This window comes from Zygosaccharomyces rouxii, assembly GCF_000026365.1.
Source record: "Zygosaccharomyces rouxii strain CBS732 chromosome A complete sequence".
Taxonomy (NCBI): Eukaryota; Fungi; Ascomycota; class Saccharomycetes; order Saccharomycetales; family Saccharomycetaceae; genus Zygosaccharomyces; species Zygosaccharomyces rouxii.
The window spans coordinates 176,654-188,430 of NC_012990.1; the positions used below are offsets into that span (position 1 = coordinate 176,654).

Sequence of the window (11,777 nt, forward strand, 5' to 3'; positions counted from 1 at the left end):
AGATTGACCATTTTTTTTCCGTTCCATAATCCCTCCATTTTTTCGTTACTGGTATACGAGCATGCTCAGATTTTCACCATGTTCTGTCACGGCTCTAGAGACCCCATTCTGAACTTTTCGCGTTTACACTAAGTTAACAAAGTGCTGTGTACTCAGAATTTCGCAGTTCTTTCTTACGCGTAAAGACCATTAGAAATCATATATAAGGTGAGGTTAAATGAAGAAGATATCGAGTCAATAGCTCCTTCTCACAGCTGTAGAGAACAACAAGAATATATTATAGAAATGTCCGGTAGAGGAAAAGGTGGTAAAGGTCTAGGTAAAGGTGGTGCTAAGCGTCACAGAAAGATTCTTAGAGATAACATTCAAGGTATCACTAAGCCAGCTATTAGAAGATTAGCAAGAAGAGGTGGTGTTAAGCGTATCTCTGGTTTGATCTACGAAGAAGTGAGAGCTGTTCTAAAGACATTTTTGGAATCTGTTATTAGAGATGCAGTTACCTATACTGAACACGCAAAGAGAAAGACAGTCACTTCGCTGGACGTCGTGTACGCTCTAAAGAGACAGGGTAGAACCCTTTATGGTTTTGGTGGTTAAAATCGAAAAAAGAACAAAAAACAACGAAAAACACAAAAAACAAGCAATTTATACTATATATGCTGTATATTAATTTAATCTGATTGGAATAATTTTTGTTTAAGCTTCCTTTCTACTTTGTTTGTGTCGACATATCCAGAATGACGACCACCATCTAGTTCTGCATCGTCAGCCGTTAGCAAATTCTTCCAACGATCCATACATTCCGAAGATTTATCTTCTGTATCCCTTTGACTTGGGCATGAACAACGGCACCCAGAACCATTTTCAGAAGTTGAATCATACCAGTTTTTAAAGTATCCACGCTTATGGCGAGGATCGCCTTCTTTATAAACCAATTGTTTATGAGGAGCATTCTTTGGACAATGAGCCATGACACTATGTTGATAACCAATGTCTCTAAAATAATGGATATCTTCTACATTCATAGTTAAACCAAGTCCTAAGGAATGTACAGGAGCATCACCCCAACGTTCTCTCCAAAAACCACCCATTTTATCCAAATACTCAAAATATGCATTATAAATTGGATTATCAAAAGTATCGACACGAGCAATTTCAAAATTTGACCAGAAGTGAATCAAGTTGTACTCCTCATTTTCAAATTTATCCTCTACAATGGGAGTTGATGATTTTGATCTTCTAATCAAGAAATTCAAACCAATACTATCTTCTGGATCTTCACCTTTCAAAAAATCTTCAATGATAAGTTTTTCAACTAGCTTTGGCTCTACATCCCTGTAAAAATTAACCCAATCCTGTAATTCTTGATTTGACGTCTTCAAAATGTAGTGGTTCATAGAAAATAATTTCCAAAGTGTCTTCGTTTTTATTCTATATTTTTTGATGAATGCCATTGTATAACGGAACAAATTGGGGACGGTAGCATAGATTTCTTCGATCAAAATGTTAAACCCATATTTCTTGTTATGTCTAGCCATTTCGAAAAATGGATCATAAGTAATATCACAGTAAAAATCAACTTCAGGCTCTACCCTCCAATACCACTCGTGACGCTGCACTAATGGATGCCTATAGAACGAACCTGAATAAAATCGACACATACGATGGTAAGATGCAGACCCACCGTAAAGAAACCCTCTATCACCCTGAGTATCTATCGCATTTTTAAATGCCCTTGGATCACTCGTTTCCTCTGGAATTTGCCACATATATTTATCAACAAGACCAAATTGTACTTCTCCACTTACAGCATTTTTAATTTCTCTCTTGAACTCTTCACTAAAGGGAACGTCATTTAGGAATACGTAGGGATAATGGAACCATTGATTGAAACGTGATTCTAAACTGTTTACACTATGCAAAACTCCGTCGATTTCTTCATTTCTGGTCAACATGACAAATGTCGCGTTCATCTTTGTATAAGCAGGATCCTTCAAATATTGCATAGTGTCCACACATCCTTCGTAAAATGGCTTATCCCTATCAGAACCAATGTACTTGTCTGAAGTTTCTATGGGGAAAACAACCCCCTTGACGAAAACTTTAGTTAAAAGTACAAATAAAAATACAATTGAAGCCGCCAGCGTCAGGAAGAACTCTCTATTATCGGAGATTTCCTCACAAGCTCTCCTAACCTTCGCTCTTATCCTTAGCATCTTGAAATGGTGACGAGATGGCTACCTACTCCACCACACTAGAGAAGATCCACAACAGACGAGACCAATAAATAGTCTCCGTATAATACAATAGAATGATAAAGGGGCGACCTGACTCTAATGTAGATCTTATCAGCCAAGAAGTAGATCACTATTGGTATTATTTTATTTTCGATATTTTTTTTCCGTTTCTTTTCAAGTCTCGAACTGTCCGATCAATTTTTTTCGTTTCGAGATAATGGAGAAAAATTTATAGCGATGGGTTAACTGCCAAGACATTTTAGCGTGTTAAAGGTAAAGGGTGTGGATCATGGCCATCTTAACGTACCGCGATTTATTCTGATGTCTTCGGTTTGAAGGGTGCCGGTGGTTGGTCTGTCATTTGACGTATCATAGCAATATCTTCGGAGACTTCATCTTGATTCAAAGAAGGTAATGGAGGTGCAGATTTAGCAGTATACCTTTGTGATGTCCTATGTTTTCTTCTTTCGCTGGTTCTATTATCTTGTTCCTTTTCTCCAAATAGTAATGCATACAGCTCTGCATGGTCGCTTATATCTTGCATGAATTCTGAATCAGAATTGACATCCGTCGAACGTGCATCCTGGCTTTTCAATGCAGAAATGGGACCACCACCACCAGCATTTTGATTATTAGTCCCACCTTGTGCTGATGAATAATTGGTTTGGAAGTCTGACTCCTCAGCATGGCTTGCCAACCTTGACGTTGCCGGTGCACCCTTTGTGGCTGCTCTTCTTCTTAGGGATCTTCTTTCTGTACCTGTGTCAGTAGCACTTTCGTTAGCGGAATCACCTCTACCAGTACCAGCACCACCGACCTCATTTGACGATGATTCCCATCCATTCGCACCATGGCTTCTTGTATGTTTCTGGTATTTACCCCTGTAATAGTCGATAGCATAGGAGTGGGCATTGGCAACATCCATAAGTAACCTATCCTCCTGTAGCATTTTAATCTTATGTTGAATGTTTTCGTACAGTTTCTCCTTACACAATTTCACCAGCCTTTCATGTTCCACCTTGGCCTTCTCAATGTCTTCTTGGAACTCAACACCTGAGCGGGAGACTCTATACTCCTCGAAAAGACGTAATCTTACCAATTCCAAATCCCTTTCCTCTTCATAATCGCGTAATGTCCTCAGATAAGATTTATTGTTGCCCTGGTGCAGTGTTGTCAGATCAGTTTGCAATGCAGTGAGTCTATCCTTGTAATAGGAATCCTTGTCTAACACAAAAGTTTGGTAAATTTTACCAACTTTAGACTCAATGTTATGCCTTCTCTTATCCTTACGTGACACATCCTGTGCAGTTTGCCTTTGACTCATGGTTCCTTATTCGATATTATTATCTTTTTATTGTAGTATTTTGTAATGTTATTTGTATACTGTTTTTTATCAAACTACTGTTGGATATACCACTAATAAAACACATATAAAATCGCCAAGAAATCAAGATAATTATGGCATGGGAGATTGTCGTGAATGACTCTAAACTGATCAAAGCCATCAAGAACGAATTGGAATCGAAATCCCTTTTCGTGAAGCCCATATACAGAGAAGGGTCAAAGAGCGTTATTAGAACAGGTATCGATGATGCAGATGATGAGGTCCTAGGACGATATGGCAGTTGTAAGAGATGGTACGAGTTGGACCGTGGTGATACTGATGGTGGGAATCAAATAGTCAGATACACAAGAAAGTACTTGATAGATCACAACTGTCTCTCGCAAGAATTGATGGAATTTGTGCCGCTACGATATACGATATACACACCGCTGTTACTGTTCAACAATTCGGAAAAATCGTTTAACAATGATAATTGGAATCGATTCTTTGCAGCACACGATCCCCAGGATTTTTTTGCCGGATTGGCCCAATGTTTCCCTCAAGTAACCCATATAGCCATCAACATGCCCATCGTTGAATCTGATACAATGAGGAGACCGTTCCAACTGCACCCCTTGTATGGGGAATTCAATGGTAAGCTAAGCGCCAACTACTGGCTACATCCAACTCAACAGGATTTCGAAAATACCCTCTGGTGTCATACCGTACAAAACGGTATTCACCAGTACTGGGCCCCCATGTTCACTATGTTTAGCAGAGGTAACATCAAGGAAAAGAAAAGGATTTTGGACACGTTTGAAGGAATTGAAGGTAACGATGTGGTAGATTTGTATGCAGGAATTGGTTATTTCACATTGAGTTATCTAAAGCGTGGTGCCAGAAACTGCTTCTGCTTCGAATTGAACCCATGGAGTACGCAAGCACTGAAACGAGGTGTTACCGCCAATGGATTCAATTCAGAAAAAGTACACGTCTATACCGAAAATAACATCAATGCACTGGAGAGAATTAAGAATTTCGAACCCAAAGATCTACGCATTCGTCACATCAACCTGGGACTCTTACCTTCAAGCAAAGATGGATGGTCGATAGCTCAATCTATTATCCACTACCAGGACTCATTATCGGATGAAAATCACAAGGTTACTCTGCATATCCACGAGAACGTCCACGTTGATCGATTGCAAGACGGTACATTTATCCAAAGTACCATTGATCACTTATCAATGGACAGAAATCACAACTACAGTGCTACACATTTGGAAAGAATAAAAACATTTGCGCCTGACGTCTGGCATGTCTGCCTCGATGTCGACGTACATGGGAAGTCGAAGAATTAAACACCGCCACTACATTTGTTTTTCTTATTATCTAAAGCGTTAATCGGTATTATGAATTGAATTACGGTTGGCACCTGTAGGTGCCAACCGTAGCCGGATGCAAGCAGGGGAAAGGTGGTAGAAAAGGTACCATCGAGATAAATGTTGGCAGTATTGATCGCTGAAATTATCGTCAAACGTTCACCCATAATTTCTATCTTTCAACATTCACGTGATTTTCTGACCTTTTTAATTGTTTATTCATAGTAAGAAGAGAAAGAGAGATTGGAGGTACTTTGAACCCAAGAGATACAAACAAGGAAAAAGGAGACAATAATACAATAGGGTTTCTACTTGTTGGTGATGTCTAATCCTCTTGAGGAATTATCGGATGGCCAAAACCAAGAAGTTTTGATCGGCAGTAGTGGTGATGGTAACAATGCTAAAAGAGGAGAAGCACATACAGAGATGTCGTATTTAAATGCAAGACCTTTTATCAAACCTGAGGTATTGGAATTCAGTAGTCCAGAGTTAGAAGAAAGGAACGAGAATGCTTTTGTGCAAAACTATGCATTACAACAGAATAATAATCAGACTCATAATGATAGCAGTTATAATAATAGTAATAATGATAACAATTATGGTAAAAATGGCGAGCCATTGCCAAGTCTTAATACCAATGAAATGTTCTTCTCACCTTCTTCCACGTCTTCTCAGAATTGGAGAACTCCAACTCTAAAAGTAGAAGATCATGATGGTTGGCAAGAGATGTTAGAACCATCACCAATGAGTCATCAAGATGTACAGTCATCACAGCCTTTCGAAAGTGATAGGAGATTTCTAAGCACTTCAAGTTGGCAGCCTGAAAATGATCCATATACAAGCGATCTAGACTCAGATTTTGGTGGTACTTCAAGTGTTTATCATACCCCGAATTTGACTGCACAAGATGCGACGATTGCTTCACCCGCAATGTCCTATCTGACAACAGGTGATGATGAAGTTGATGATTTATTAAGTGTTAAATCGGGAGTGAGTAGTAACTCAAATTGCATGTTGCCAAGGAATTCCGATGGTTATAAGCATGTTACCAATATAAATGAATTGGATAACTTGTTAACTGTTATTAATGATCACTTTGACTTAGAGCTTAACGATTTGGGGTCATCGTCGGTTCCCAGTAATAATCAGGAGTTGAGAAGAGATATGGACTTGGAAATGCCAAACCAACAACAGTCACAATCAATTCAGCCTCCACCTGTAATATCAATTCAAGAATTTCCCGAGCAACCTATTATGAATAGGAATGAAGATCAACATTTACCGGAACAGGATTCTTCACCTTCACCAGAGGAAACGGTTCCCCTGCAACGACAACGTGATAAGCAGCATGATGCTTATTCAAACCTTAAACAGCAGCAAACACAACAGCAGCAAACACAACAGCAGCAAACACAACAGCAGCAACAACAACAGCAACAGCAGCTACAAAATATACTGTTGTGCCCGACGGATAGTTTATCAGATGCGAGTTATGAGGAGATGCGTAGTGGCAGGATAAAAAAAAGACGTGCATCTCATGGTTCAAGACGGTTATCAAGGGCTTCTAGATCTTCAAGTGTTTCACCCGACGAGAAAGCAAGATCCCTAGGAGAAGATAGTGACCGATTATTGGAACTAGCAGATTTGCAACTACCCTCTCCAATACCCAGTAGACAAAACAGTAACAATAGCGGCGGTGATACTAATAATAATGCCAATGATAGTAGTAATGATTTTACGAAAGCTGGCGGTAAATCTATGGGTGCACTAGAAGAAGGCGAAACTTTACAGAATTTATCGGGAAATACAAAGAAAAGATTATCCCAAAAGAATCCTGCTGCCTTTGCATGTGAATTATGCGGGAAAAGGTTTACTAGGCCATACAATTTGAAATCACATCTGCGAACGCATACTAATGAAAGACCATTTGAATGCTCCATATGTGGTAAAGCTTTTGCACGTCAACATGATCGTAAAAGACATGAAGATTTACATACGGGTAAGAAAAGATACGTCTGTGGTGGAACTCTGAAGAACGGTTCATCTTGGGGGTGTGGTAAAAAATTTGCGAGAAGTGATGCATTGGGTAGACATTTCAAGACTGAAAGTGGTAGAAGATGTATAGTACCACTGTATGAGGAAGCATCAAGAGAAAAAGGTTTTATTCCAGATCTTCCCTGATAATGGAGAACTCTGTATTTTTTTTTAGTAGTATGAAGTATTTTAAAACTAATGGTTTTCATCGTTAGCGCAGCTCTTTGTATTAATATTATTTTCAATCAAGTATGTACATTCAGCCAACAAGAAGTCGCTTCGACGAGGGATTAGATGAAAATTCTTAATACAAAAGTAGGAAGCACAACAAGATCTCGAGGGGATCATGGATCAGTTCGATACTAATCTCAGTGAGAGATTGATTGAACAATCAAGATCAAATTCCACTTCACAAGATGAGCAATTAGAAAAGGCTGTTAAATTGCAAAATTATTACGGTCAACTGTTACATGAAAAATCGTCTGAACTGGTGGCAGTCAACGGTGTGATTGTTAATAATTCAGAATCAATACGACCTCAGGTTCTACAGAGGTATCTAGATGCTACAATCTTACAGGCCAAGACCGTAGGTCAATTGGTCGAATCGGCAGATATACTCGATATGAAATTGGTTCAACATGGATTGGTAGAGAATGCTCAACAAACATTAGGATCAAGAGGTACGCTGCAATTACCGCTAATCAAATACCATTTTGCCAGCCAAATCTATGACTCCGCCAATATTCCTGAAACTGTATCAGTCATCGATGTGATATCACAGCTACAGTTATTTCCCTTGAGAAAGTTTATGGCTAGGACTGGTACTAATATTGGTAATGGTGAAGGTGATGGATACTTGCAATTCCAACTACGCAATATGTTTGGTGGTGGTGAGCAATTGAGATTTGATGTGACAAAGGGTACCAAGACTTTCAGTTCTTATTTGATCAATTACGCTCAACCTTTGAACCCATGGTGGGTTTGGGATTCATTGTTCTTCAAGAATTGTAAACAGATGGGGAATAGAAACTCTATCGAAACTTTATTGAGAGGATTCCGTACGTGTTTAAGAAGTGGATTTTATGGTGATAGTGTCCTTAATCATGAATTCTTTTGCGATGTTGCATTGAGAAATAATAAAATGAATTCCCTAGATACTTGTGATACTCTGCTATACCAAGCTGGTGATGATGTTAAGAAGTCATTAGGGCATATCATGATTTGGGATAGACGAGATAACCCAGTAAGTGCGTCTAGGGGGAGTCTTTTTAGATGGTATAACGAATTGTCATTGGGAAAATTTTGGAAATCTCAGATAGAACTCTCTAAGGCACAGAGTTGGTTTCGAGACGATTGGCTGACCGTTAATGGAACTTTGAAGACTGGATACATCCATAATTTTCACCCAACGTCACAATCTCTAAACATCTGCGATAAATTTCAAAATGGTGGTGGTAACGATGTCCGTAGTTTCCAATACATGGGATTGGGACCCAAGGATATTTATGATTCCATTGGTGGTGATGCATTTGTGTCGTACGGTGTAAGCGTTTTCACAAGATTACCATTCCATAAGATTTCCCACTCCAACTTTAGGTTGCATTGGTTTTTGAACGGTGGTAAATTGATCAACCATAACAATTCGAGTTTACAAGATGTGATTAAAAACCTTTCTACCCAACACTCAACTTCGATTGGATTTGGTCTTGTACTAAAGCACCCAGTGGCTCGTTTTGAGCTAAATTTTGCACTACCAGTGACTTGCCATACAGGAGATTGCATTAGGAAAGGTTTCCAATATGGTATTGGTCTATCATTTTTGTAAATAAAATTTCCGTTTGAGAACGTCTTATGTACATAAAATAAATACAAAAAAAAATCGAAAATTAATCCTAAATTAATTCTCTTGAGTCAGAATCCAGCGGTCATGATGTTTTACGACTTCTGGAATAATCATCTCTTCAATAGATTTATGACTGCCATCGAGTTTAATCCATGTACCTTCTCTATTTTTTTGATCCACAAATACCACTTGTTTATTCCTGGTTTGTAATAAATTACCAATTACCAATTGGTGATTATATCTGTCCAATGCCTGCGTAGATTTGTGAATTAAAATACTTTCGTCTGTCTCTAATTTGAAGGATACAATCATGGCTTGTTTAGCCCACGATTCGACTAACCTTCTTAAAAATTTAGGAACAGGATCTAAATTAACAATTAATTTACCATCAGAAGTTGTTGTGGAATTCGATTCAGCTTCGCTATCACCACCCTTATCCCTAGATTGAATCTTATGCTCAGGCAATCTAGAATAAGGAACAAAAAAATCACTTACAGCGGCTGCCAAATAGAAAAGACCACCACTAAAATTTAATAATTTTGCAACGCTCTTTAGAGACCAAAGATATTGATTGACTGTTGTAAACGGAAGTAATAATAATTTTTTATCTTCCACCATGTACTTGTCATAAAGACGTTTATTACGAAGAACAGTATCTCTAAATTCTGGTTTAATATTACCATTAGTATCAATATAGTCCAGAAATTGGGCCTCCATATTATGTGTAAAAAGTCTGTTAAAAGGTGCTAACGAAAACTCTCTGTGAAGGAAAATTACGCTGTATCCATTAGCTAAAAATTGTTCTGCACTTGATGCACCTCTTGTACCAGCAGAAAAATTGTCAATAAATCTAACTGTATTATTTTCTAGGGGAACCGTTGTACCTCCCGATGTTACTAAAACGATTTTATCTCTGTTTAGTGATCGCTGTAAGCCAATAAATTCCTTTGCATCTTTGATTAGATCTTCTAAATATGGTGGTTTAGGATTTGTAAGGAAATAGCGATCTTCATCACTCGTCTGCGCTATGGGGAATGCAGCTTCATTAATTGATCGATCAATTGCATGAGATACCTCTGTAATAGAGGTATGAATTTGCGATTTACTAGGAGAGCGTGGAACCATTTTGGGAACCTGACTTTAGCTCATCAATATACTACAAATTGTTGGTGGGTAAATTCATATAATGTACTCTGTATATTTATTCGTATGCATGAACTGTATTCATCATACATACCGTACATTGTCCATCGACTTCTCTCGTAAATTTACACTATTCAGATGATCTTCTTCTATTGTTATAACCAGAAATACCTATTTCTTCATTCAACAATTAAAAGGTCTCTTGGCCCAGTTGGTTAAGGCACCGTGCTAATAACGCGGGGATCAGCGGTTCGAACCCGCTAGAGACCATTCTTTTTTCTGTATACCGAAAAGCAGTAGGGTTGGCAATACTGCAGGAGTCTATGCAGAGGAAAGGTGATTAAATCCCATAAACAGTAACCTTTTTGTTTTTATAAGTTTGGCCAAAGCCGTAGAGTCAACAGCGTTAGATAAATAAACCCTGCTGTGAAATCTGCCAAACTTGGTAGAAACTGAAGAATTTCTCTTGAATTCTTTCAATGGCGATTTCCTGAATTATGATTGAATAATTAGAGAGAAAGAGATCTAACAGTCGCTCTTCTGGGATCTAAGAGTGCTTTGGGATATTGCGCTTGAGATTCTATTCATGAATTGTTATGTAGTTTTGGAAGCCAGGCAAGAAAATACTCCCTTTCAGACGATCGTGAAGGTTTAGAACTAGTATAAGTTCCATCATTTTAAAGAAAATGGGATTCCATAATTGAAATTGAAGAGCTTGCCAGTAATTGCTTGAGAATATCACAGGTTTTACAATAGTGGATGATGGAGATTTCTACAATTATGTTAGGGGTGCTTTGGCAAATGGACTGGGACGAAGGTTTTCTCAGTTTATCAGAAGGCCATCCCGGACTGGCTCATTACGTCTGATAATGCTGCTAATCTTTCAAACAATTACCATGGCCCGTACTTTCTATAAATTAAAGTATGGAAACAGTTAAAGAATAAAACGATCAAGATACTGAATCTCCGGATACCGGATCTGGCATATGGAATAATCCCAAGACTGATGCTCTCTTTATAGGAGACCCAGAGGAGCTAAACAGATTCCTGAGAGTTGGATTCCGGATCCATGATATCACTGCCGATAAGAAGCTTAAAATGCGAATGAACAGTTTAGCGGACTTGGCTACAGAAGGAGTTGAGTCAACATTTAGAAAAAAAAATTGAAGGAGATAAAGAAGCTGAACCCTTAGTCTTCGAAGAGGCTGAAGAAGTATTAAAACTTAATTCTGAATTTACTGAAGGTAAATTGATGGTGTACCAGATATCAAACTTATTACGAAATATTACAAGTTCGTGACAGTTTTTGTACTTTTTCAACAATTAAGAGGTCTCTTGGCCCAGTTGGTTAAGGCACCGTGCTAATAACGCGGGGATCAGCGGTTCGAACCCGCTAGAGACCAAACTTTTTGACAAATTTTCAAATTTGTTTCACATCGTTTTCAACGCAATGCTGAGATTTTCGCCCGTTTTTTTTTTTTTTTTTTTTTTTCTTTACTTCCTTCCTAATGTTGATAGACACGTCTCATCTCATCAGCTAAATAGCAATTAAAGCCGAAGAGAGAGGAAAGTTCTTACAAGGTAGAAAGGTTCTGCTATAGTTGCGACTAATATCACTATTAAGGAATAGAAGAACTTGACACAAGACTATCTGTGATCTAGTCAAGTCTCCCTTCTATTCGTCTTTCATTTTTTTTTGTTTTTTTGTTTCATTTCCTGTTACTGTTGTTGTTAATAATATTACCATAATAGTTATCATCACCACCCACTACTGTTGTTGTTATTATTAACATTATCATTATTATTAACGTTGT

At 38.2% G+C, this 11,777-nt stretch overlaps 7 protein-coding genes and 2 non-coding genes across 9 annotated transcripts; 6 read left to right on the forward strand and 3 right to left on the reverse strand.

The window, feature by feature from the left end:
* Positions 1-285: 285 nt before the first annotated feature.
* Positions 286-597, forward strand: HHF2 (histone H4; the record flags this gene model as incomplete). The annotated part of the gene is made up of 1 exon (XM_002494423.1): positions 286-597. One exon carries the CDS (start codon positions 286-288, stop codon positions 595-597), a length of 312 nt encoding a protein of 103 aa, XP_002494468.1.
* A 74-nt stretch (positions 598-671) lies between these two features.
* On the reverse strand, positions 672-2,216 carry ZYRO0A02222g (glycosyltransferase family 15 protein; the record flags this gene model as incomplete). Its single annotated transcript, XM_002494424.1, has 1 exon — positions 672-2,216. The coding sequence occupies one exon, from the start codon at positions 2,214-2,216 to the stop codon at positions 672-674; it is 1,545 nt and encodes a 514-aa protein (XP_002494469.1).
* Positions 2,217-2,550: 334 nt separating this feature from the next.
* Positions 2,551-3,561, reverse strand: SDS3 (Sds3p; the record flags this gene model as incomplete). Its single annotated transcript, XM_002494425.1, has 1 exon — positions 2,551-3,561. The coding sequence occupies one exon, from the start codon at positions 3,559-3,561 to the stop codon at positions 2,551-2,553; it is 1,011 nt and encodes a 336-aa protein (XP_002494470.1).
* Positions 3,562-3,695: 134 nt separating this feature from the next.
* TRM12 (tRNA(Phe) (4-demethylwyosine(37)-C(7)) aminocarboxypropyltransferase) lies at positions 3,696-4,922 on the forward strand (the record flags this gene model as incomplete). The annotated part of the gene is made up of 1 exon (XM_002494426.1): positions 3,696-4,922. The coding sequence occupies one exon, from the start codon at positions 3,696-3,698 to the stop codon at positions 4,920-4,922; it is 1,227 nt and encodes a 408-aa protein (XP_002494471.1).
* A 342-nt stretch (positions 4,923-5,264) lies between these two features.
* Positions 5,265-7,124, forward strand: CRZ1 (DNA-binding transcription factor CRZ1; the record flags this gene model as incomplete). The annotated part of the gene is made up of 1 exon (XM_002494427.1): positions 5,265-7,124. The coding sequence occupies one exon, from the start codon at positions 5,265-5,267 to the stop codon at positions 7,122-7,124; it is 1,860 nt and encodes a 619-aa protein (XP_002494472.1).
* A 199-nt stretch (positions 7,125-7,323) lies between these two features.
* On the forward strand, positions 7,324-8,802 carry SAM50 (SAM complex subunit SAM50; the record flags this gene model as incomplete). The annotated part of the gene is made up of 1 exon (XM_002494428.1): positions 7,324-8,802. The coding sequence occupies one exon, from the start codon at positions 7,324-7,326 to the stop codon at positions 8,800-8,802; it is 1,479 nt and encodes a 492-aa protein (XP_002494473.1).
* Positions 8,803-8,874: 72 nt separating this feature from the next.
* CAB2 (phosphopantothenate--cysteine ligase CAB2) lies at positions 8,875-9,945 on the reverse strand (the record flags this gene model as incomplete). Its single annotated transcript, XM_002494429.1, has 1 exon — positions 8,875-9,945. One exon carries the CDS (start codon positions 9,943-9,945, stop codon positions 8,875-8,877), a length of 1,071 nt encoding a protein of 356 aa, XP_002494474.1.
* A 214-nt stretch (positions 9,946-10,159) lies between these two features.
* Positions 10,160-10,233, forward strand: ZYRO0A02354r. Its single transcript has one exon. It is a non-coding gene; the product is annotated as a tRNA-Ile (tRNA).
* A 1,059-nt stretch (positions 10,234-11,292) lies between these two features.
* Positions 11,293-11,366, forward strand: ZYRO0A02376r. Its single transcript has one exon. It is a non-coding gene; the product is annotated as a tRNA-Ile (tRNA).
* The last annotated feature ends 411 nt before the right edge of the window (positions 11,367-11,777 follow it).